This window comes from Aspergillus brunneoviolaceus (genome assembly GCF_003184695.1).
Source record: "Aspergillus brunneoviolaceus CBS 621.78 unplaced genomic scaffold BO95scaffold_54, whole genome shotgun sequence".
Classification (NCBI taxonomy): domain Eukaryota; kingdom Fungi; phylum Ascomycota; class Eurotiomycetes; order Eurotiales; family Aspergillaceae; genus Aspergillus; species Aspergillus brunneoviolaceus.
The window spans coordinates 154725-175859 of record NW_020290784.1 but is presented as its reverse complement, the minus strand read 5'-3'; the positions used below and the strand labels follow the sequence as shown (position 1 = coordinate 175859).

Here is a 21135-nt window from a genome sequence, read left to right as displayed (position 1 = left end):
AACTCCGTCCCTAATTGCGATGTTGAGAAATCCTAAATTCAACAGCCTTACTAAGGCCGTCCGTGCCGTTGAAACCTTCTAGAACTGTACGGTGCGCTGAGTGGAACCGGGACAGACTCGGAACATCCTCGGAGCTTCAGTAGCTCAGCATAGTCAAGAGACTTAAAGTTATGAAGAACTTAACTCCATACGGAGTACATAACTCAAGTTACTCACTGAAAGTTGAGTTTCAGTGTGTCCAGGACTGACTGTAAGGAGGAACGTGCCTGGCAGAAGAAAAGCACCGGCCACCCGCACTAAGCCCCTTCCGGGATCCCAGCCCACTACCTTACTAGGTAGCAAGTAGCAAGCCACACTGGCTCAGCCTCCCCCACCCGCCGCCTTGCCCGATCGGGCCATGATGATGCCTGAGTGCTATGTGTGACTTGCTCCTGATAATTAGTTAGGCTTCCGCAAATCATCCTCCGAACTTCATACATACCGACATACATACCTACATACATCTTTCTTGCATTGCTGCCTCAATGCGACTTCATTTCCCCAACTTGTAATCACCCACCGCATCCTATCTCATGGCTGACGTTTCTGGACCTCACAGCGCCGGGCTCGACCCCGATGCGCCGCCATCCAGTGCTGGCTCTGCCGGCCACTCCGCAGCTAACGACCTACGTTCGGGTCCGCCCCCGATGACGGAGGAATTGAAGGCTAGAATGGATAAAGTCATTTATTCAGATGTATGGAATCGAAGCCACAACTGTCGCTCTAAGTCTAGTCCTTGTGCTGACCGCGATACCTTCTGTCACATAGATCGGTATCACCACTCTCCTGACTCGGCTCAAGCAAAGTGTCGCCTCCGCCAAGGTTCGCCTCAACCACATCACCACCGTGTGAAATCGCACAAATACGCTAACTAGCCCTGCACTGATCATCAGGACTTCTCCTCCTTCCTAAAAAAACGATCTGGTTTTGAAGAAGAGCATGCGCAAGGCCTGAAAAAGTTGTCCCGCTCGCTCCACGACGCGGCTCATCGCACGGAAAACCGCCAGGGCACTTATGGTAACAGCTACAATGACCTCAATCGCTTTCATGAGCGCATGGCGGATCATGGGCTTCAATTCGCCGTCTCGTTGCAGCAGATGGCCGACGACCTCAATGAGCTAGCAACAAATATTGAACGTGGCCGCAAGCAATGGAAGCAGACTGGCTTGACTGCAGAGAAAAGGGTGCTGGAGGCCGAAGCATCCGCTGAAAAGGCAAAGGCCAAATATGTGTCATTGGCTGAACAGTTGGACCGTGTGAAGACGGGCGACAGACAGGGCGGAAAGTTCGGTCTGAAGGGCCACAAGTCTTCGGCTCAGCACGAGGAGGAGCTGTCGCGCAAAGTACAGAATGCGGATTCGGACTACTCTGCTAAGGTCCAAGCTGCGCAGACGGCTCGACAGGAACTTGTCTCAACCCACCGCCCTACAGCCGTCATGAACATCCAGAAGCTGATTTCGGAATGCGACTCTGGCCTGGCGCTGCAGCTGCAGAAATTTGGTGCGCAACAATATGCTTCCCCCACCCTCACCCTTTGCATGTTATCTGTGCTGACAGTCCGGAAGCCACTTTCAACGAGAAGCTGTTGCTGGGACAAGGATTGTCAATCAGCCCCCTGAAGGATGGCACGGCGAATCCTGCTTTGGCGCCAAAGAGCTTGTACGAAGTTGTGTCGCAAATTGACAACGAGAAGGATTTCCGTGAATACATTCTTAGTCACGAGAACAATCCTGCTGCAGTGACATCGGAACAGATCAGATATCAACGGCATCCGGTTAGCATATCTACCTGAGATCTTGAACCAGTTCAAGCTGACACATTCACAAGACTCTTGGTGGCTCTGGCCCTGTGGCAGCTGTCTCTGCACCCACAACGCAGAATAAAAGACAGTCGACTTTCCTCCCTTCCTCCTTCTCCACACAGACCCTCTCCTCTCCACAAGCATCTACCCAAACGCCAGCGCCAGCGCCCGCACCCGCGCCCGCACCCACAAACGCTCTGGCGCCGGCGCCAGCTACTGAGACATTGCCATACCATCAAAATCCAGATTCGTTCAGATCACCGCCATACCAACCACAGCCACCTTATCCCACAAGCTCCTCTGGCCCTCTGGAGCCGCATCACGCTGCAGGTCAGCCACCTGCGCCGCCAGCTAAAACTCCCCTCCATGCGCACGGCAATGGTTTCCAGCCACACTTACCTCCTCTAAAGCCGGTGTTCGGTGTATCATTGGAGGATCTGTACACACGAGATGGGACAGCGGTGCCCATGATCGTCTACCAATGCTTCCAAGCTATTGAGCTTTTCGGGCTTGATATGGAGGGGATCTATCGTCTATCTGGAAGTGCCACCCATATTAGTCAAATGAAGGCACTATTCGACAATGGTGAGTCTTATAGTCTTTCGATCCGACGAATGTGATCTAACATATGCACGGCAGACTCATCTCAAGTGGACTTCACCAACCCAGAAAACTTCTACCATGACGTCAATAGCGTCGCGGGGTTGTTGAAGCAGTTTTTTAGAGATTTACCTGACCCATTGTTCACATCGCACTATTATACCGACTTCATTCATGCAGCCCGTAAGGAGTCCCTCCCAGAACACAAAACTCAAGACCAACTCTGACCCATGATCTCCAGGTCTTGATGATGACATTGCACGCCGCGACTCCCTGCACGCGCTCGTGAACAACCTGCCTGATGCCCACTATGCTACCTTGCGAGCTCTGATTCTTGTATGCCCACAGCCATTCCTTTTTAAACCCCTAGACACTTCTCCTGACATGTGACAGCATCTCAACAAGGTCCAAGAGCACTACACGCAAAACCGTATGAATGCAGGCAATATCGCCATCTGCTTTGGGTTCGTTCACCACCCATTCTTCCCCCTTTTGTCCCTTGATACTATAAACTGACACCCGCCAACCCAGACCAACTCTCATGGGGGCCAGCTCCAGCGGCAACATCGCCGATGCAGGCTGGCAAGTTCGTGTCATCGAGACTATTCTCGTCAACACGTTCCAGATCTTCGACGACGATTAGATATAATCTTCTGATGGTGCTGCGCGGACATGACTAATGTTTTTTGTCCAAGTCGTCGGCTAGATATGCTAATCCTTGGCTTTTCGCTTCACCTCCCTCTTCTCACGCGGATACCACTGCAATTTATTCCCAGGTTTTTTCAAACTGCTTTTGTTCTCGTCTTTTTCCTGTGTTCAACGAGCTGTTTTCGAAACCCCGTTTGGGTTTCGGTTTTCTGTACGTGTATATATGCCATCGCTACCCCACCTAACACTGGCACCGAGAGTGGAGATTTTGCAGCTCTTCATATGCTAACCATTTCTTCTTGCTCGTAGATGAGCGATGAGCTGAGTAAAGGCCCGCGTCGCTGACTCCGTAATGCGTCCTCTTCTTGAAGGTGTTAAGAGGATGTCTACTTGCGACACGTGAAGTCGTATAGAACATTGAGATTGGATATAGTATATGATACATTGAACAGTGTGGGAGATCGCCCAATACACTGATTAGGAGTATCCAGCGCGTTAGTGACCCGTGGCATGAGTGACCAAAAAGATTCTAGGTAAGACAAGAGGATTGATAGGCGAGCAAGAGAGCAGCCCAAGAACCACAAAGAATAAGAGTATATGATGCAACGATTGGGGAAGAGAGAGAGAGAGCCCGGCTAATAAGACAAGAGACAAAAAAAGGAAGAGACAGCAATAGACACTTTTTCTGCGGGGAGTAGTGGCTCGTGACTATCGTATTGATACACAACTGCATTTTGGAAGACGAGGGAGGAGGGATCCGTAACCAGGTTTTAGTCAGGATTCCACGGCGCCGGTTGCATCTGACTAACTTGATCTCTGGGCTGTGAGGATGGCTGGGAGAGGAGGGTCCCCGTTTCTATGCCTCCCGCTCATGAGGTGTTTTCATGCCATGCCATCATTGCGGAGCTGGTTTTGGTCAGATCACAGCGAGGACGGGAAGGAACGAGGCAACTGAGCAAGTGCTTGTCCAAATTTACCGACCCATTCCCGCCTTCAGAGCCTCCAAGCGCTCGGCGAGGGTCAGACCAGGAGCGAAGAAGGGGCTGGTCAGATCGTCGACTGTGGTCGGAGTGGCGTGACCCCACACGCGCCAGCCGGTATCCTCGCCCGTCCACCGGAGCTTCTGGATGACGATGTATTCTGTGCAGTCCCGCTGCTTTTCATTTGTAGCCACAGCGGTGGAGTCCTGGGCGGCTTGTCCCTTGGCGGGCGCCGTGTACTTGCCGGCGGTCTGCTTGCTGGTGATGCGCACGACGACCTGGCGCACGCCCGAGTTCGGAATCTCGGGAATCTGAGTGGCACGGTCCGACACCACGCGGGCACCGGTCCAGAAGGTGGAGGCGTCGCGGTTGTAGTTGTCCAGGCTCCAGGTGACCTTCTCATTCTTTGGGCGCGCTGCGATGCGTGAGTTGAGCTCCTTGGCTAGACCGGTGCAGCAGATCTTGTTGATGGTGGCAGTGTCGCCCCTGCAGAACAAGGCATGAAGTAAGTATTGAGTTAAGGTTATGGTCTATATAGTTGAGGGGAGTCAGAGGCCGTGGTAAAATGGGGCACTCACGCTGCGAAAGCAGTTAACATGCGCCGGTGGAAGTCCTGGGCGATCTGACGACGCTCCTTCAATTCGAGGGGTAGTCCTTTGTTGAAGTATCGGCTGTAGGCGATGACTCTGTATGACCGAGTTAATTTCCTGGCCCAGCAAGAGCAGAATACAGATTGACAAGACCCAGAACCTACCCAATGAAATTCTGGACGGCGTGCTTCAGCCACAGCCATTCCAGCCGAAGGCGTTCATGGCGCTGATGGATAAAGGACGGCATATCCTTCCACAACGGACGGATGTAGGTGCCGGGCAAAAGGCCGATATCCTGCGGAAGCTCCGATCTCGCCATTTGTCTGGTTCTAGTTCTCGTACTGGGCTGAGGAGGAGGCCTGATTGAAACGGACTCTGACGGGCGCACGCCGCCAGGGCGCTGGATGGACTGCGAAAAGGAACGAGATTGGCATGATGCGACACCGGAGGAGACGAAAGAGGTGCTGCTGGCTCTGACGGCCGCGGACAAGGGCACCTTGGACAACGATGAAGCCATGATGAGCGGAATGGACACACGAAGTGTACCTCTCTCTCTCTCTCTCTGCAACACTTGGGAGGAAGGGTGGATGGGTTGGATGAATTGGACGAATTGGAGTCGAAACGCAAAAGAGAGCCGAATGGGGGAAAATCGAATCCCGCCAAAGTTCCGGGATAGTCACGTGCCCGCCACCGCCGCGGGCTTTTTGCTTTGGCTTTTGGCTGATTTGGCTTCAAGCCTTCGATTTGGATTGCGGGTGCCCCTGTCCAACTGGAAAGACGTCGGTTCCTGCCTAGAATTCTCTTGTCCGGTGGGATCAGCTGGTCTTTGATCTTCGGGCTCGTCAGTTCCCCAGTGATTCAACCACGATCGTCGCCGACGAGTCAATACCATAAACAAGAAGGAAAAGCTCTGGTCCAGGGGGGTTCTTCTCCACCACATTTCAACCATCTACGACTTGGGACACCATAAATCTCCATTTAACTTATCTTCTCGACGTCCCTCTTCTGTTGTGCAACGGCCGCATATGCCGTGATTTCAAGGCTGGCTCCTCCTCGTCGTCGTGATGCTGCATCTGCGCCCATCCCTATTCAACAATTCCGGTCACCAGTTGCGTCTGACCTGATACCTTTGCCCGATCCCTCCGACGAATCGCTCCTCGAATCTACCACCTTCTATAACTCGGTGACGTCCATTCTCTCAAAGCTGGATTCCCGCGACAAAGACGGGGCCCCCGCAGCCGTCGTCCCGCCCTCCTCCCCTCCGGCCCCTCAACCCCCTAGCAGCATTGGCGGCGGCGGCGAGGATGGCAGCGACAGCGACGGCCACTCGGTCCCCTCGTCGGCCCTTCACCCCCGCGTGGCTGTCATCCTAGGCGTGGATCGCAAATGGTACCTGCCTCTGGTGATCTGCCGCGCGCTGAGCACCGTCCCGGCCGCATGGTGGGGTCTGCGATGTGCGTTCACATTCTTGGCCGAGCTGCTGCACATCCAACCCGGAATGGGAGGGGAGGGGTGGGCGGCGGCGATAGTTGGGAGTGTCGGGCAAGACTGGGATGTTGAGCGAAGATTCCGAGTCACCGAAGTGGCTTTGGCGATTATGTGGGTATGTACATGTGTGCAAATCGCTTGTCTTGAATTCTCTCCTTTGATCCATCTCAAGAGAAGCAAAGTGTCTTGGTTTAACTCTCTCACAGTGCTGTGCATCCGCATATCTTTCTTACTTTTTTGCTGATTGTATGATGTCTCGATGGTATGTGTTCTTGCTCCGCAACTTTTGGGATTATTGGCAACAGCTTCGGCGGAAAGTTCGTGGGAACTGACTCTTACATTTTCTGCCTTTCAGGCTTTTGAACTATACCCCGCCAGCTGTTGTTATTCGTCTCCTCACTACGAACGGGTTGATTGCTTATATAACTTCTTGGGTCCTTTATCTTTCCGGGGCTTCTTATGACCCCCGTCTGCTTCTCCCTGCCTGGATCTCCATCACGACGGTAAGTTACCCCCAGCCCAACACCATTGTTTATCCCCGGGATCTTTTTTCAGTCACTAAAACTTGCTATCGTCCCTTACCACAGACCCTCACCTTTCTCTACCACGCCACGCAAAACCATGCCACGATCAAGCGTGAAACGGCGGCGGCGCTGCTCGTCGTCGCGGTCGCCAGCTTCGTGAGCATGTCCTCCTTGCTCCTACAGTTGCACCTCACCCGCGAGAACGAACCCGAGGTGCCCGTCTTCGTCATCACCCGGAAACTCTGGGACTGGGCGGTTCAGATCTTCCTGCGCATGCGTGTTGCGGATAGTCGGGCGTATCGTCCGGGCGAACTGTGAAGACGGACTGACTGTAAGAGTAACCCAGGTAGATAATGATTTCGTATGGGCCATGTCCATTTCGTGGTTTCCTTAAGTCAACTGTTCCCATAGCTAGCTACTACCTCCAATCTACCCCTATTGCTATATTCCAGTGTTCAAGATGCCTTGCCTTAATTTTCTTTAGCTAGTTGTGCATCCAAGTTGATCAAGACTAGCCCAGTATCGGTAGTCTACGTCATTCGAGAATGCGTTGTAACCATGAACAAATATTCATTCTTGGACAATAATACGGAAGTGACAGTCTAGGTCGGCATGTGCAGAAATAAAGACGATCGAATCACAGGAAATGAGAGAGATCAAGAATAACGACTGTTCCTCAATCTCCACCTTCAGACACAACCCTCTTCAAACATAACAGACCTTCAACCGTCCTTTCAGAAGAAAACAAGAAGCTAAGAAAAATATCTATGCAGATAAGGGTATCTACCAACGCCTCGTTCCGTCATTATCCCATTCCAGGTATCGCAGTTGAGTCGGGACGTAAAACAATATCAAACCCACTGCTGCCCCCCTCCTCGGTGCAAGCGCCTAACGAAAGTGCGCCGGAGGAGAGGAGGGGAGTTCAACTTGACAGTATTCTTTTTTGATCAAAGCTTCAGGCCCTGTGTACCAAGCAAAGAGCGACTAAAAAATATTCAAAGGCAACAGTTTAGGCAAGCCGATCGACTCACAATCCTACCTTGCAGGAACGCCGTGGTGCAACTGCAATGATTGGAGGGAAGCGACAGACACAGAGACGATGTTGCTCTTCAAAGCCTTCCAGCACTACTGAGTAGTAACGTGGACCGGAAAAAAAGAAAAGAAGGGGACCGGAACGGGGACGTGACGGGGTGCTTAGAAACCGTGGACCTTGATGGTCTTGGCATCCAGCTCGAGACCTTCCTTCTTGTCGGTCAAGAACTCCTGAACATCTTTACGCTGATCACCCTGGAGCTGAATAACCTCGCCCATCTCGGTGTCGTTCACGATGGTGCCATTGCAGGCTGGATTAATTATTAGTTGGATGCCTAAAATGTCGAGACGTGGCGGGCCTAGTTGAGACGTACCGAACTTCTTCTTGATCACCTTCAAGATCTTCTTCTGGTCAAACTTCTTCGGAAGACCCTGGACCGTAGTCAAGGTCTTACGACCATTGCGCTCTGCAGATCGTTGTTAGCCTCTGGTTTCGTATCGGACGACATAGACGAGATGTCACCACAGCCAACGAGCAGTGGGCAGTGAGACGGCGACAGCATGGGTGGAAAACGGGAGATAGGTTGATTATGACGTACGTTGAATCCGTATATGGATGTAGTTTTGAGACTGCTTGGTCTCGCCGGTGTCTTCGTCAGCTTCGGCGAAGGGGTCTGTGGAAAAGGAGCACGTGTCAGCCTCAGGCTCATGACCTACCATTACCCCGCCAAAAAATGATGCGAAACCGACCACCTTCCAGAATACCAGCCGAATGGCCGTTCTGCGCCACCGAGTGACATTCAGTCTATCCTTGAACAGAATAAACCGTTGTACAGCAGGCTAGGCAGCATGCGATGGGGTGTTTTCGCAATAAACGTCGACGTTGCCCACAGAGGAGGGGGAGGTGGCGAGCGACTTACCGAAGGTCTTAAGGTTTTCGATGGACATAAACTCGGCCTTTCGTCGTAAACGGCCCTTAAAAGCGGTATAGGTAAAGTGAGCGGAGGGGCGAGAATAAATATCTCTGTTCAAGCGGGGGAGCGATTGCGAGTCGTTGGAGACTGAGTGAGGTTCTTGAAGATGGAGTGGAGGGTGGGAAGGTCGGGAAGGAAGCAAAGAGAAGAACAGAAGAGCCTTTTGAGGGGCGCGGCTTGCATTTAGCGCCCTTGTGGGGGAAGGCGGTGTGGGCCTGACTAAGCCCAGCCGGGCAGTCTGACTCTGGCTCAGTTTCTGGTACAAGTACTCCGTACAGAAAATACTAATTATCTATCATCCATCATCGGGCATCCGGTGGACTATCGTCCGCCTGTCAAAGAAGGCTTGAAAGAGGCGTCTGGCTCTTCGGGGTTTAGTTGGTTTGAGGTGAAAGTTCATGTTTGGTGGCAACCTGGAACCTTCTTCGGCGCATTACACCCGGCTACGTCTCCCCACTCACCACCAATACTTTTCGTGACGCTGCCGACGTAGCCCTTACGCTCTGGCTGTTTGGCTGTGTTCCAGCCAGCCAGTCTGTACTGTCAGATCCTCAGAAGGCTGGCTATACGTCTACATTTGCCCGCCAAGTTAATTACACTTTGAAGCTGTTCCTCAGCCTCTTGTCCTTGTTTGCCTTCGCATTAGTCTCTTTTGCTCGGTCTTTTCAGCTTCAATGCATGCATGCACTCTGCAACCATTTTAAGTTGCGACTGTCCCTTGTACTCCCCCATGCGTGGCGATAGCGAGCGCTAGCAAAGATGACATTATGGTATTTCTGGTATTATAGTATTCGTACAGAAACGTCGAATTCCCCTGTACATGAGAGCAAAGCTCCCTGGCTATGAAGCCGCAACACCAACCCCATTGACTTTCCCACTTCCCAGTCGGTAACGCTCGGATATGCTGTATGAGTTCGGTTGCAAATTCGGAAACGCCATGAATTAATTGTGCATCAAAAGACTTTCGCAAGGGTATGTTTGAACGGGCTTCCCTCAGGGAGAAGGCGAAGGCGAAGGAGCAGCAGCACCACGCGCGGTCTGAGGAGGCAGGAAGATGGGGAAGTATGTCTGCATGATTTCGATCAGCAACGAGGTAAAGGATCATGCGACTGCTGCTGCAACGCAGAACAACACATACCACGACCAAAGCCATCACTAGGAACGCGCGTCGTTAGTCAGTCATCCATACTCTATTGTCTTGGAGGCTGGGGTGCACGAACAGGACATCAATACAGACATATAAGCCGGGGTAGAAGCGTTTCTCTTCTGGTCTGGGGTCTCACCCAGCCAGCTCTGAAGAGAGAAGACGAAAGACACCCTATGAATGTGTTAAAAGATAGCCACTCCGAAAGGTCGCTAGAAACATACCATCCGATCATTCTGATTGAGCCCCGGTAATTAGCTACATGGGTCGAATTGATGTCTCAAAGATCAGTTCCCTGCTCACCTGTTCCTGGTAAACATCTAAAGAGAAGCCGATTAGTATCTTCTGGCTGTAAAGCGCGGAGCTGGACCGCAACTTACCGCAGCCATGGGCATGGTGCTAGACATCGCGCCTGTTCCAAAACATCAATACGAGCCCAACTGCGCCTTATAGTAATATGTCTTTCTATCGCTCGTTACGTACTGGACATGTCGGCCTCATTCTTGTCTTTCGGCGGATCAATGTAGGGGATGGCTAAGATGCGACGTCAGCATCAGCAAGAGTGCGCTTTCGGCGAGGTTCAAGGCTTGGGAGCAGTCAACATACCGAGATCCAACCTGCGCATATCCTTCTTGGTCGACATTTTGTGATATTCTGATTGTTATCTCAGTTCTGTTCCAGCCTGGGGGGCGTAAATCCGGGGTGAGAGGCAGTTGAACTGGCCAACCAAGCGACCAGCGCCGCCAAGCCCGAAAGCGGAAAGCCCGCTCGCTGGTGCAGCCTGTGCTTTCCATACTGCCACCATGAATGAGCATACCTGAGATCTCCCCGGCTTTATCTCCCTATCAGACCTCTACTCTACGTAATCTTTGGATAACACCAGATGTCAGGCACTCCTACTTGAGCCGAGCATCAGAAGACCAAAATATGAGTATCTTTCAGATCTACATACCATTAGGGTTATCATGTTGATCATAAGTTCTCGCGCAAAGATGCCTGCAAACGAGAACATCCGCTCTATCGGAATGCGACCGCTCGCCTCCGAGAGAAGGCAACCTTGGTCTTTTGGCTCGCTTGGAGTAGCCATTGAAATTCCCCGGCCCTGTGTTGCATATCCGATCTGGCCCCTTAACTGGAACGTAGCTGCTCCAATGGCATCAACCATTCAAGACACCTCCAGGTACTATGTGATCACGAGAAGTTTGTTTGATTCTCGGGGAATTGCGCAAGCACAGTCAATGGCGGAAGATCGACAACAGCCCAAATGTAAGGCAACTTAAGTGCTGTCTTCTGGTCCTTGAGCCTTGACTGGTTATCACGTAGGATGGAAATGCACGGTCCTCTTGTTTGATGTCTTGTACTACCTGAGACCGACTTATCTATCGCGGAATAAGAAGCATACCTATTCTATCGGTACATCTTTTTCAAATGACAGATACGAAGCTTAGTCACTGACGTGGAGCTGATCCGTAAGTGTGGCCAAAGCATTGAAATGCGCCTTCTCCGGGGTTCATTCGGATTGGGACTGTAAGTCACTATGTATTTGTGTGACAATGACACCTCCGGAGGCGCTTGTCGAGACCTAAATCTGATCCGACTGCGTAGGACTGCATCCTGCAGGTCGCTGAGATGGTGATTGTTCTGTCAGAGAATGAATGGGTTAATGGTGGGAGGACCCCGGTCTGTGCTTTGGCAAATCTCGGGCAATAAATTACACCCTCCGGCGACCAAAAGGACACTTGGGCCTCTGGTTCGGTTCTCGATCATTACATGGATGGTGCGTGATGTTGTGTGCTGCTCAGGTGAAGATGAGATCTGGGGATGAATGGGTCCTACTACGTAGACATTGTACGGAGTACTGAACAGAGAGAACGGGCCACGTGAGAATTAGGCCATACCGGTTAGTGGGAGGAAGGAAGATCGACAGAATATACTATGGTGGTTAGTTAGCCATGGAATTGGGATAAAGTGCGGAGAAGGATGACCAGATGAAAATGGTGCATCCATCATACCACACAATATCATGCCACTTGAGAGGGCCAAGCCGCCAACACCCCGTTCCCAGAAAGGTTCTCTTGAGTCCTTGACTTTTTCCAAACCCCTCGGACGGCAATCGGTCCCGGGAAATGGGTCACAGAGCCCGATGGCTAAATTGGAGAAATCTGTGGCCCACAATGAATGGAGTGAGGTGGATTCATCTCTGAGTAGTAGTTCAAAAAAGAGGAGTTGCAGAATACTTAGAATTGCAGCTTTCATTCGATAAGAGTCCAGGAGACACAGAATAATGATGATTATCGTGGGTAACCGGGCATTTGCCATTATAGGTTCTGGGCGTAGGGTCGGTTTCAGCCGGTCAGGGCACAGGCACACTACGCGATAGACTAGGTAGGCTAGATGGTTCACTGGCACATTTGAAGATCCCAGATGCGCTCACCGTATGTTCGGAAGTAGGACAACCCGAGGAAAAGATTTCATCCCCAGTTCAGAACCATCCTAGCCCAGTATGCACTGTCTGTTTGACTGCCCACGTAGTCTGGCAGTAGGTAGTAGGTATGTAGTAGGTGATAAGTACGTGGTACGGAGTCTGTGGTGCATCATACTATGAGTGCTTCTTTCCTCCTCCTTTTGCAGCTCTTCCCTATTCCATGTGGGCTCATATGTACTCCGTACACGTATCACCCAGCTTACCCCGTATGTACAGCACCTGCTGTGCTAATGGCAGCAGGTTCAGTGCTTCAGATACCGCGAAGACAGTACTCTCCGTACGGGCGCAGGGATTAGCGCACGCCAGGGGGAAGATCTGCGGAAGATGATTAGGCTAGCCCGTTGGAGAAAGTCGTTTGTGCCAGGCTCCTTGTGGTTGAACCCTCCTGAACTAGGTTCTGAGCATTCAAATGTGTGTGTATCTTGCTTGCGACTGGCCCTGACCATGTCCGATCCCGTTGATTAAAGAATGGGGTCATATGCCGCGATATCATCAGCTAATCGCGTGGATGTGCAGACAAGCAGGCCGATCCAGTGAGTGTGCTGTGGTCATCCCATCAAATGATGCCAAGAGAACCCTTTGTTAAAAATGGGGCTTGGAATCCCACGGGGGCTATTCGATGACCCAGATCCATCACTGTCCGGCCATTAATCGTCTAGAATAGAAGAGGATATCCGAGTCATGAATGGGATGGATGATGAATGAGACTCTATGAGGAAAATGTTGGATGCATCGAATCGCTCGATTGTCATGGATCATGGGTCGGATTGAGTTCCGAAGTTCAGATACCCCGTAGATACGTAAGAAGAGCAAATGGACACAAATTGATGGATCCCTCAGCCATCTGAATCCGGAGATAGAGAGGCAGAGAGAGGGAGAGAGAGAGACGATAAGTTGGAGGCAGATAACCGACTGGTACTTACTGTACAGTACAAAGTAAGTACTCCGTGTAATTGCCGTACGTACGCGTGCAGGGGGAGAGTTGGTTTTCTCACTCGTCCGAAGTCAAGGCCGGTAAAATCGCGGTATCACAGCCCCGTTCTCCCCATCCTTCCCATTCTTCCCATCAATCTCCGTGGTCGACGGGTGTCGATCCGGTAAGATTACATGTTCAGTCTGCTCTCCACCATAAGCTGATGCCAGTTGGTCCCTCCTTACGTTATCTCTCTATCTGGAGATCCAAGTCAACTCTCTCGGTCGCCGTACTCGGCTCTTTTCCTGTTCGGTCGCCTCCTCCCCCATTAATAGTATTAGCATTCATTACCCTTTTACCTTCTTATCCTTTAGCATTTCCATTCTGATTCGAGTTTCCTGATTTCCCAATTCCCCTTCCTCTGACTTTCTTCTTCTTCTTCTTCTTCTTCTTCTTCTTCTTCTTTGTTCCCCCTTTACTCCTATAATCCCCAGACTTTTGTTCAGTCGCTATTGTCTCCTAGCGGACAGATCCACCTGCAGCCTTCCGCCTCTCGCCCCCCCCCCCAAAAGTACAGTACAGTACTCCTCTCTCACCTTTACCCCCGGTCCCCGACGGTTACCGTGATCAGTATAGCCGCTCGGTCTTGGATCGTCCACTCAACTCCACACCCTAGGGAGTCTCAGATTGGAAGCCCGAATGTGAAATTTATTGTCACCTCTTCCGACCTTCCCCTCGGACTCTCTGAACAACTGAATACCACGACTCCATCTGAGCCTAAGGCGAGCGTTCAACCCGTCTTCACCCACCGCGCTACTCCAATGACCAGAAATCCGACGCTGAGATACATCATGACGCTAAGATGATACCCCATCCTTCTGCCGGCGTCCAGCCGTGGAGTCGCTCGATGCGCGCTCCCAATAACGGCCTAGGACGCGTTGAGGCCTTCCAAGCGCTCAGTCAGTCCGAGCCTCAGTCGGAGAAGCCGCCAATGCCCGTACCGTCATCGCTCCCCCGACAGCCGGCAGTCATCGACCTCACAACCATTCCCGGAGATGCGCAAGAGAGTGAGCCGCCAGCCAAGCGGCTGAAATTGGATGTGACATCAGGAGCCTATGCGGCAACAGGGAGTCCGGCACCGGTGAGTGGTGGTGGTGAAGCGAGAACCACTCCGGGGACCGCGACTGCCAAACCACAATCATTGACTTGGCGAGGGCGGCCGGCATGGTCGTTCCAAGCTCTGCTGTCGGAGACGACTGGAGCTGTCGAGTTTAAAGATGATGATGTTACCGTACAAGGGAAGACCTCCTCGTCTCCGCCTCCTTTACCCCTCCTCCCTTGGAAGTATACTCCTCAGGAAACACCGGCAACCGATGCCCCGAAGATTGCTGAAATTGCACCGGTCAAGGAAGTCAAAACCACACCGTATCGCACTGAGGTGCCTACGATTGCACCCAAAATCAAGGGAGAGAGTAAGTTGACTCATCCAGCTTTTACAGATAGAGGGAATTCTGACCCAACTTTACAGAAGTTGCGGACTTTTCCCCATGGACAGGCAACCACCCGGAAGATGTTCTTAATGAGCACACGGCGAAGCAAGGACACTATGACCGCACGCAGGTGTCCCAGAATGAGTCCAACACTGCACGGCCATCGCTTTATGCCCAGTTGAAGCACCGATCAGGTTTGCAGATGCTTTCTTCCGTCTTTGCTGCTGCCCTTGAGAAGAGACAAAGCCACAATATGGTCACGGCTCCGTCGAGCTTCAAGCCACCCCCTCGGGTGACTCTGACGGATAACAAGCGCGAAGCTTGGCTTCGGGATCTTGCTAATCCATCTGTGCCCCTGCGCAGGCTGAGTCGGACGATTCCTCATGGTATTCGGGGCAAAGTGCTTCTCGACCAATGCTTAGGCAAATGGATCCCAGTTCCTCGTGCCATATGGCTGGCCAGATGTGTTGGTGCCAACGAAATCCGTGCGTTCAAAAGGAAGGGCACAAGCGGCGCACTCGCGCTGGGCTTGGAGTCCAAATGGGTTCGTGACTGGACTGCTACCGTTCAGCAGTTTCTGGACGGAGTCGTCGGTATTTGTGGTGCTGCGGACTGGAAGGTGAAGATGACTTATGCGTACGTCAATATTGTTCATTATTTCTCGCTTGAAGCCTCATCGCGCGTTACTAATTGTTGTACAGAGTCAGCCTTACATCACGGCTCTTCTTCGAACGCTTGCTCGACCATGATCAGTATCTTAGCTGGTTCTTGTTGTCGTTGGAAAACGCCTCGCTCAACACCATTCCTGTTTGGCTTTTGATGCTTGGCATATATTGGAGTAATATCATGCGATACAGGAAACGTGGTCGGAAGTTGGCGGAGGTCCTGCTTGAGAAACTGCGACAGGTAAATATTGCAATCCCATGTTTTCTTATCCTTGTTCGACTGACATATTCGAAAGATCAAGAGTTCCGGCCATCACGAAACCCTTCAGCCGCTGATTGATCGGTTGTCTCGCTGTATAAGACGATTGGTCTTGGAGCATACATCATCTTTAATCCTTCCAAATTCCTGGACGACATACAAGGACTTGATCTCGTCGTGCTTGAACTTGAAGGAAACGCCAGATCAGACCATGTTCCATAACTTGGTGGAGCGCAACAGTCGTGTTCGGCTTTCGAAGAGTCAACACGAAGCAAAAGTTCGGCTACCTCAGCAAAAGGTCATCTCGCTTTTTGATTCACTTCGCTCCGCACATGACGTTCCTGCCACAGCTTCCGCATGCCTGGACGCTGTCGATGACAAGACTATTCTAGTCTCCAAACTCCTCGAGTGGGCAGCAACCCCGTTTCGGCATGGGTCTCGCCGTGTCTATACCAGCGTTCGCCTACTACGGAAGTGGAAGATGTCCGGACTTGACATTGAAACTCACATACTCAGTTTCGTTGCAGGCCTCGACGGCAACAGCCGACTCAACATGGAACACATATATCATATCTTTTCAGAGCTCGTTAGATCTCAGACATTCTCCGTTGGCAGGTACTTGCAATGGCTGATGGCCAAGGGACTTGCACATAGTCCTGCGTCTGAAGATCAGGTTAGAAACACTCATATGCATAATCATTGAGGACTTTGAGCTGACAACATGTAGGTTATATCGAGCGAATTCCGCCTTTTGATCCAACTTCCATCACACCGTCTACCCGAACATGTTCGTAATCTTCGTAACATGTTGATTGATCGTGCAGGATTCTCCCTTGAGGAAGAAAATTCCATTATTGCAAAGCTCCAAATGTCAATTGCTGGGCGACTTCCCCACATTTTCGGATCAGAGAGGAGTGGTTTGCTGAAAACTAACTTGTCCCTCCCTGCCGAGTTGACATGGGCTGTCAGGTCTGAGATTGGTCTTTGGATCCGACGTGGTGTAGCTGGGCATTATCGCAAACCAGGCAGGTATGTTCTCTTGCCAAACTTCCGCATCTCGTTCCCAGACTCACGTCCCTTCCAGGAAATATAGCAACATCCCGTTATTGTCCGACTCGGGAATATCTGCACTAACTCCTGCCGAATTTTGCATTATTCGAGAGATCCTTGAAGGCTTTGGAGATCTGTCAATGCTTGCGGACGTACTCAAGCAGGCAACTACCTGCGACAATAGTATCGTGCTCGCCTCGGTTGCAGACACGGTCAACTATCACTTTGACACATTCTGTGTGATCAGTGCTGTGCATGATCTCTTCAAGGGCCTCGTTGAATCTTATGTCCGCCTGAAAAGGTTTGGTGCCCCCAGCCTGGACCTGATTTTCTCGTTGATAGAGCTGGGTCTTCGAGTGCCCAGCGAGTTCAATACCGTTGCACTGCTTCGTCAGGACCTAGCTCGGATCGAGAATAGAGCGGCTGTGGCGGCTCCCTCTCCACTCTCCGACCATATCTCGGTGTCTACCGGCCAGATCGATTCCTTGTTTCAGGAGAAGCTTGATCAAACGCTTCTCTCTGGTGGTGGGATGGACGAGTCCACCATGGACACATCCTTCGCCTCGCTTACCAAAGCCCTTCAGGACGGCCACAAGAAACTTTCAGCGAATGAAATATGTCGGTATATGGCTTACCTTCGAACTTTCCATCCCAAGCGATTCGATGTTATGCTAGTAAGATGGGTGTGTGGACTTTTGAAGTCTCAAACCAGATCAACGATGGCGCGGATTCTCCCCCCTCTTATCGGTGTCGGATGTGTTACTATCCATGCCTTCGTTACCTTGGTCAAGAAGCTCCTTCAGTCGGAGAAGGTCGTCGCAGTAATCCCTAGCGTCGCAGAGTTGAAGCTGGATCTCTTCGAACTCCTTGTTCCGCCAAAGCACGACCAAAGTCGTCTCGCAGATATGGTTACCTATCGGTTTCGACTCGCGCAGCAGGAGTTCCTTGCTAAATATCCCGAAGAAAGCCTCGACATAATCCGTGATGCCATACCTTTGATCCGGTCCGAGAGCACTGATGCCATATATGGGTCCAGAAGGGATGACCTCACGGAGTGCGCAACCATGCTGCTTCAGCTTCTCCTTACGCAAAATCCGGAACGCATCGTTCAGGGTTGTTTGCAGAAGTTTATTGGTCAACACACAGCATCCACAGCTTTACTGCAGAAGGCACTCGACAGCCTTCTGGGCTTCGACTCGGATGCACGCGATAAGACCACACCCGAGGCCGAGGAAGTCATCCGCATGAACAACGATTTCTCTCTTCCCTTTTGTCAACTCAAGCTTCAGCTCTTGTTCAACGCAGAAGCTGCTGGCCAAGACAACAACGGCATCGTGGATGTGATGTTCAAAGCCGCAGTGGCAGATACCAAATCTCATAAGGATCATTGGTATGGCTTAGTGAGCTTGATGAGCCATGATGCTATTCAACAAATTCGGGAGCGGGCTGAAAGGGGTTTCTTCTCTATCCCCATGTTCGAGGAAAATTCGGATAGTCTCCAATCGATCGAGACTGCAAGGCTCTACTTGACGATGATCGAGAAGCTAGCCCCTTGCATTCCTGAAGCTGGGGTACCGACCATTGTGCCTGTGCTTGTTGAGAAGATGGAGTTCCTGCTTCAGAAGTTTGTGGCAATGCAAGCAAATCATACTGGTACCGGAGATGCACGTGCGACAAACCAAGCTAGCCCGTCTTTCGAGAGAAGCCTGGCCTTCTGGTTCTCTGCCTTGCTTCGGATCGTTGTCATTCACCGCGCATCGTTCAACACGCCGGGACTGGCGCCTAGATCTCATGGCTTACCAGAGCAGACTCGCCTACTGATCTCCATCTTCTGCATCTCTTTGGCCCGTCTTCCGAACCGTGTCCTTCGTCTATACCCGTCAGCTGATTATTTCCCTCAACCCAAACCAGTGGAGAGCTACCGGCCGTGTCCTGGGATTCTGCTGCAAACCCATGCACTTGATGTTGCTGCCTGCCTTGTTGACATATTCCCGGATGAGGCACGGCAGCAGTGTGCGCGGTTCCTCAGGGAAAAATGTCCGCCCTTCCTTCAATTCCAGAACGATTCTAGATTTCTTTACCTTCTCGGTCCCATAGTGGACAGCTCCAATCCTCCTCAACCCACGTCTCTACCGTCTCCTGCCGCTGGCGGCTCTACTCCAACACCATCGGGAAGCTTAGCCTATGGTCAACAGACGCCGCAACAATCGTCCACTGCAGTACCATCGGGGCTCTCTGCTGGACTGAGCGAAGGTGTCAATTGCATTGCAAGCCATCTTCGGGTTCAGTACCGCGGGCGGGCCATTGGTGCATACCCTGTGCGTCCATGGGAGCTTCTCGAAGATGCAGCTCCTATCGTTGGCATGAATGACACCGCATTGAGTCTGAAGTACTTCGATGCCAGGCGTGTCAGAGCCTAACGCATACTCTTTTCACGTACATAATACCATTAATCCCACATGTGACTCTCAATTTCTTGTGTTTTGTTTCCCTTGCTTTACATACCCACCTGCATCTGCAGCAACTTTATTGTCATGCACTTTCGTCGCTTCTGCTCGGGCCCCCCCTTCTTCACATGACTCGTTGTCATTGATTCCGCCAACCCTCCTGGAGAGATTATCAGGCTGTACATATTTAAGGATAAAGCTGGGCGTTAGATGGGGTTGGGCAAATTATAGCATATCATGGTCTATTGCGGGTTCTTGCAGGATGGCATCGTGGAGCGGGTTGCATGAGCGAGTACAACATTTCGTCATCTGGTTGCTGTATAGAATTATCCAATCGTCCGTCACTGCAGTCCAATTTTTCAGTCGAATCTTTCTCAGTGACGAGCTTCATTCTTCTAAGACTGCAATTGATACAGTCGTAGTGAGGTTATCGCCATTTCCCAGTTGAAGCGAGCCACTGCCATACATCAAGCAAAGCGGTCGAGGGAGCGGTGAGCGTCCCGCCTCAGGCACCGTATCACCTCGGATGTTCGTCTCCGACGTCATGCCGGCGGCGAGCTCGACATTCTTTCTTCGCCCCAGCTACAATTTCTTGATGGGACACGGCGTCTGCATTGAACCTCAACCACCGTGATTGTATCCGCTTCCCCAATCACAATGATCCCCACGGCCAGATGTCTGGCCGCGAAGCCCTCGGGCTTTTTCAAGCGCAGTATAGATGAGCTTAGCCGCGTCTCCAGAATCGGTGCGTTTTCGCTGTTGTTATCTCCACATTATCAGCGAGGGCGATTGAATAGTTACTGATTCCAGCTGCCTTCTAGCTTGGAACTCCGAAGCCCTTCACACTCCGACCAAACCGTACGTCCTCCTCGACTTCGAAGATGCTTCCACCGTTGCCGGCTGCAAGACCATGGCCGACCGCGCCGTCGGGGGCTACAGCACCGCCAGCCTGGACCATATTCCCGCCGATCCGGCAACGAGCAGCCCGGCGCACGCTCGTTTCCACGGAAGCATTTCCACCAAGTTGCCCCAGAACTGGCGCGTCGAGAGAACCGGTACGTCAGCCGCTTGCACGCGAGCGACCCTCCCAGACACACCGCGTTTTCCCTTTTCTCACAAAATGTCTGGGGACCCAGAAATCTGACGTTCTGTCCAAACAGGCTACGCCGCCTTCCGCAACCAAGACCGCGGCTTCTGGCTCTTCGGCCGACTCTTCTGGGATGTCGACCCGTACGCTTACCTCGCGCTGCGCGTGAAATCCGACGGCCGTCGCTACACGGTCAACATCCAGACCGACTCGATCATTGAGACCGATATCCACCAACACCGCCTGTACACCCGCCACCACCGCGTGCAGCAGCAGCAGCAGTCGGACCGAGATCCCTTCTCGCCTTTCACCACCGCCACCACCACTGCTACCGCCACCGAAGAATCGCCCGAGCTCGCCGAAAAGCTCTACCCGCAGGGCATCATCCCGGCCGCGTTGTCGGACGTGCCGCCGAAATCGACGATCATCTCGGCATCGAACATTGTGACGACGTCCGGGGCGGCGGCGGACGCGACGGGGTGGGAGACGATCCTCCTGCCGTTCAACGCGTTCGTGCGCACGAATTTCGGGCTGGTGGTCGAGCCGCAGACGTCGATCCTGCGGCAGCGCGTGAAGAGTATCGGGATCGGGTTGACGGATCGCGTGGAGGGGCCCTATGATCTGCGGATTCATAGGATCTGGGCGACGAATGGGATGAGTGAGGCGGAGATTGAGGAGGAGAGGCGCATCTGTGGGGCGGATGCGTTGGAGGTCGATGAGGGCGTGCGCACGAACTGGATTGGTGATAGCGAACCGTCGTCGTCGGGGTTGGGGTCGGGGTCGGAGTCGGCGCCGAGGGAGGATCAAGCTGCTCCCGCGGCTCCTTCTCCGGCGCCCAAGGGCCAGAATAAGGGTAAGGGACTGAAGGGACTGCGTGATGAATGGAATTAACCCCCACCCCCCCCTCCCAAAAAAATGA

At 52.2% G+C, this 21135-nt stretch overlaps 8 protein-coding genes across 8 annotated transcripts; 4 read left to right on the top strand and 4 right to left on the bottom strand.

The window, feature by feature from the left end:
• Positions 1–469: 469 nt before the first annotated feature.
• Positions 470–3378, top strand: rgd1 (putative Rho GTPase activator (Rgd1)). Its single transcript, XM_025587083.1, has 9 exons — positions 470–734; positions 808–861; positions 933–1539; positions 1605–1813; positions 1867–2425; positions 2480–2623; positions 2682–2776; positions 2834–2904; positions 2972–3378. The coding sequence occupies exons 1-9, from the start codon at positions 573–575 to the stop codon at positions 3081–3083; spliced, it is 2013 nt and encodes a 670-aa protein (XP_025439903.1). The 5' UTR covers positions 470–572; the 3' UTR covers positions 3084–3378.
• A 419-nt stretch (positions 3379–3797) lies between these two features.
• Positions 3798–5254, bottom strand: BO95DRAFT_210408 (uncharacterized protein). The gene is made up of 3 exons (XM_025581109.1): positions 4823–5254; positions 4647–4754; positions 3798–4554 (listed from the first exon to the last, which is right to left on the bottom strand). The coding sequence occupies exons 1-3, from the start codon at positions 5173–5175 to the stop codon at positions 4062–4064; spliced, it is 954 nt and encodes a 317-aa protein (XP_025439902.1). The 5' UTR covers positions 5176–5254; the 3' UTR covers positions 3798–4061.
• A 751-nt stretch (positions 5255–6005) lies between these two features.
• On the bottom strand, positions 6006–6254 carry BO95DRAFT_326609 (uncharacterized protein; the record flags this gene model as incomplete). The annotated part of the gene is made up of 1 exon (XM_025581859.1): positions 6006–6254. A coding segment is annotated over one exon (249 nt), but the record flags the coding sequence as incomplete, so codon positions are not given.
• On the top strand, positions 6159–7104 carry BO95DRAFT_445179 (uncharacterized protein). The gene is made up of 4 exons (XM_025587082.1): positions 6159–6261; positions 6353–6408; positions 6502–6649; positions 6734–7104. Exons 2-4 carry the CDS (start codon positions 6395–6397, stop codon positions 6986–6988), a joined length of 417 nt encoding a protein of 138 aa, XP_025439900.1. The 5' UTR covers positions 6159–6261; positions 6353–6394; the 3' UTR covers positions 6989–7104.
• A 760-nt stretch (positions 7105–7864) lies between these two features.
• On the bottom strand, positions 7865–10463 carry BO95DRAFT_455090 (SUI1 family translation initiation factor; the record flags this gene model as incomplete). The annotated part of the gene is made up of 9 exons (XM_025588304.1): positions 7865–8013; positions 8077–8169; positions 8302–8376; positions 9811–9831; positions 9897–9994; positions 10124–10140; positions 10201–10232; positions 10304–10354; positions 10427–10463. 9 exons carry the CDS (start codon positions 10461–10463, stop codon positions 7865–7867), a joined length of 573 nt encoding a protein of 190 aa, XP_025439899.1.
• A 1213-nt stretch (positions 10464–11676) lies between these two features.
• Positions 11677–12410, bottom strand: BO95DRAFT_210113 (uncharacterized protein). The gene has a single exon (XM_025581108.1). It carries the CDS (start codon positions 12137–12139, stop codon positions 11708–11710), a length of 432 nt encoding a protein of 143 aa, XP_025439898.1. The 5' UTR covers positions 12140–12410; the 3' UTR covers positions 11677–11707.
• Positions 12411–12421: 11 nt separating this feature from the next.
• Positions 12422–19102, top strand: BO95DRAFT_501991 (mediator of RNA polymerase II transcription subunit 12; the record flags this gene model as incomplete). The annotated part of the gene is made up of 11 exons (XM_025591026.1): positions 12422–12511; positions 12546–12716; positions 13236–13241; positions 13280–13402; positions 13713–14006; positions 14048–14690; positions 14747–15344; positions 15410–15614; positions 15670–16305; positions 16360–16661; positions 16717–19102. 11 exons carry the CDS (start codon positions 12422–12424, stop codon positions 19100–19102), a joined length of 5454 nt encoding a protein of 1817 aa, XP_025439897.1.
• A 540-nt stretch (positions 19103–19642) lies between these two features.
• BO95DRAFT_445175 (CIA30 family protein) lies at positions 19643–21113 on the top strand. Its single transcript, XM_025587081.1, has 3 exons — positions 19643–19874; positions 19951–20184; positions 20290–21113. Exons 1-3 carry the CDS (start codon positions 19787–19789, stop codon positions 21105–21107), a joined length of 1140 nt encoding a protein of 379 aa, XP_025439896.1. The 5' UTR covers positions 19643–19786; the 3' UTR covers positions 21108–21113.
• Positions 21114–21135: the final 22 nt, after the last annotated feature.

Coding starts and splice junctions, on each gene's coding strand:
- BO95DRAFT_445179 (XM_025587082.1), top strand. Junction 6,650..6,733: donor CCTGGATCTCCATCACGACG/GTAAGTTACCCC, acceptor CCCTTACCACAG/ACCCTCACCTTTCTCTACCA.
- rgd1 (XM_025587083.1), top strand. CDS start 573: ATGGCTGACGTTTCTGGACCTCACAGCGCCGGGCTCGACCCCGATGCG. Junction 735..807: donor ATAAAGTCATTTATTCAGAT/GTATGGAATCGA, acceptor TCTGTCACATAG/ATCGGTATCACCACTCTCCT. Junction 1,540..1,604: donor GCTGCAGCTGCAGAAATTTG/GTGCGCAACAAT, acceptor ACAGTCCGGAAG/CCACTTTCAACGAGAAGCTG.
- BO95DRAFT_210408 (XM_025581109.1), bottom strand. CDS start 5,175: ATGGCTTCATCGTTGTCCAAGGTGCCCTTGTCCGCGGCCGTCAGAGCC. Junction 4,755..4,822: donor GCCGTCCAGAATTTCATTGG/GTAGGTTCTGGG, acceptor TCGGTCATACAG/AGTCATCGCCTACAGCCGAT. Junction 4,555..4,646: donor ATGTTAACTGCTTTCGCAGC/GTGAGTGCCCCA, acceptor CTTGTTCTGCAG/GGGCGACACTGCCACCATCA.
- BO95DRAFT_210113 (XM_025581108.1), bottom strand. CDS start 12,139: ATGGCAAATGCCCGGTTACCCACGATAATCATCATTATTCTGTGTCTC.
- BO95DRAFT_445175 (XM_025587081.1), top strand. CDS start 19,787: ATGATCCCCACGGCCAGATGTCTGGCCGCGAAGCCCTCGGGCTTTTTC. Junction 19,875..19,950: donor TAGCCGCGTCTCCAGAATCG/GTGCGTTTTCGC, acceptor GCTGCCTTCTAG/CTTGGAACTCCGAAGCCCTT. Junction 20,185..20,289: donor CTGGCGCGTCGAGAGAACCG/GTACGTCAGCCG, acceptor CTGTCCAAACAG/GCTACGCCGCCTTCCGCAAC.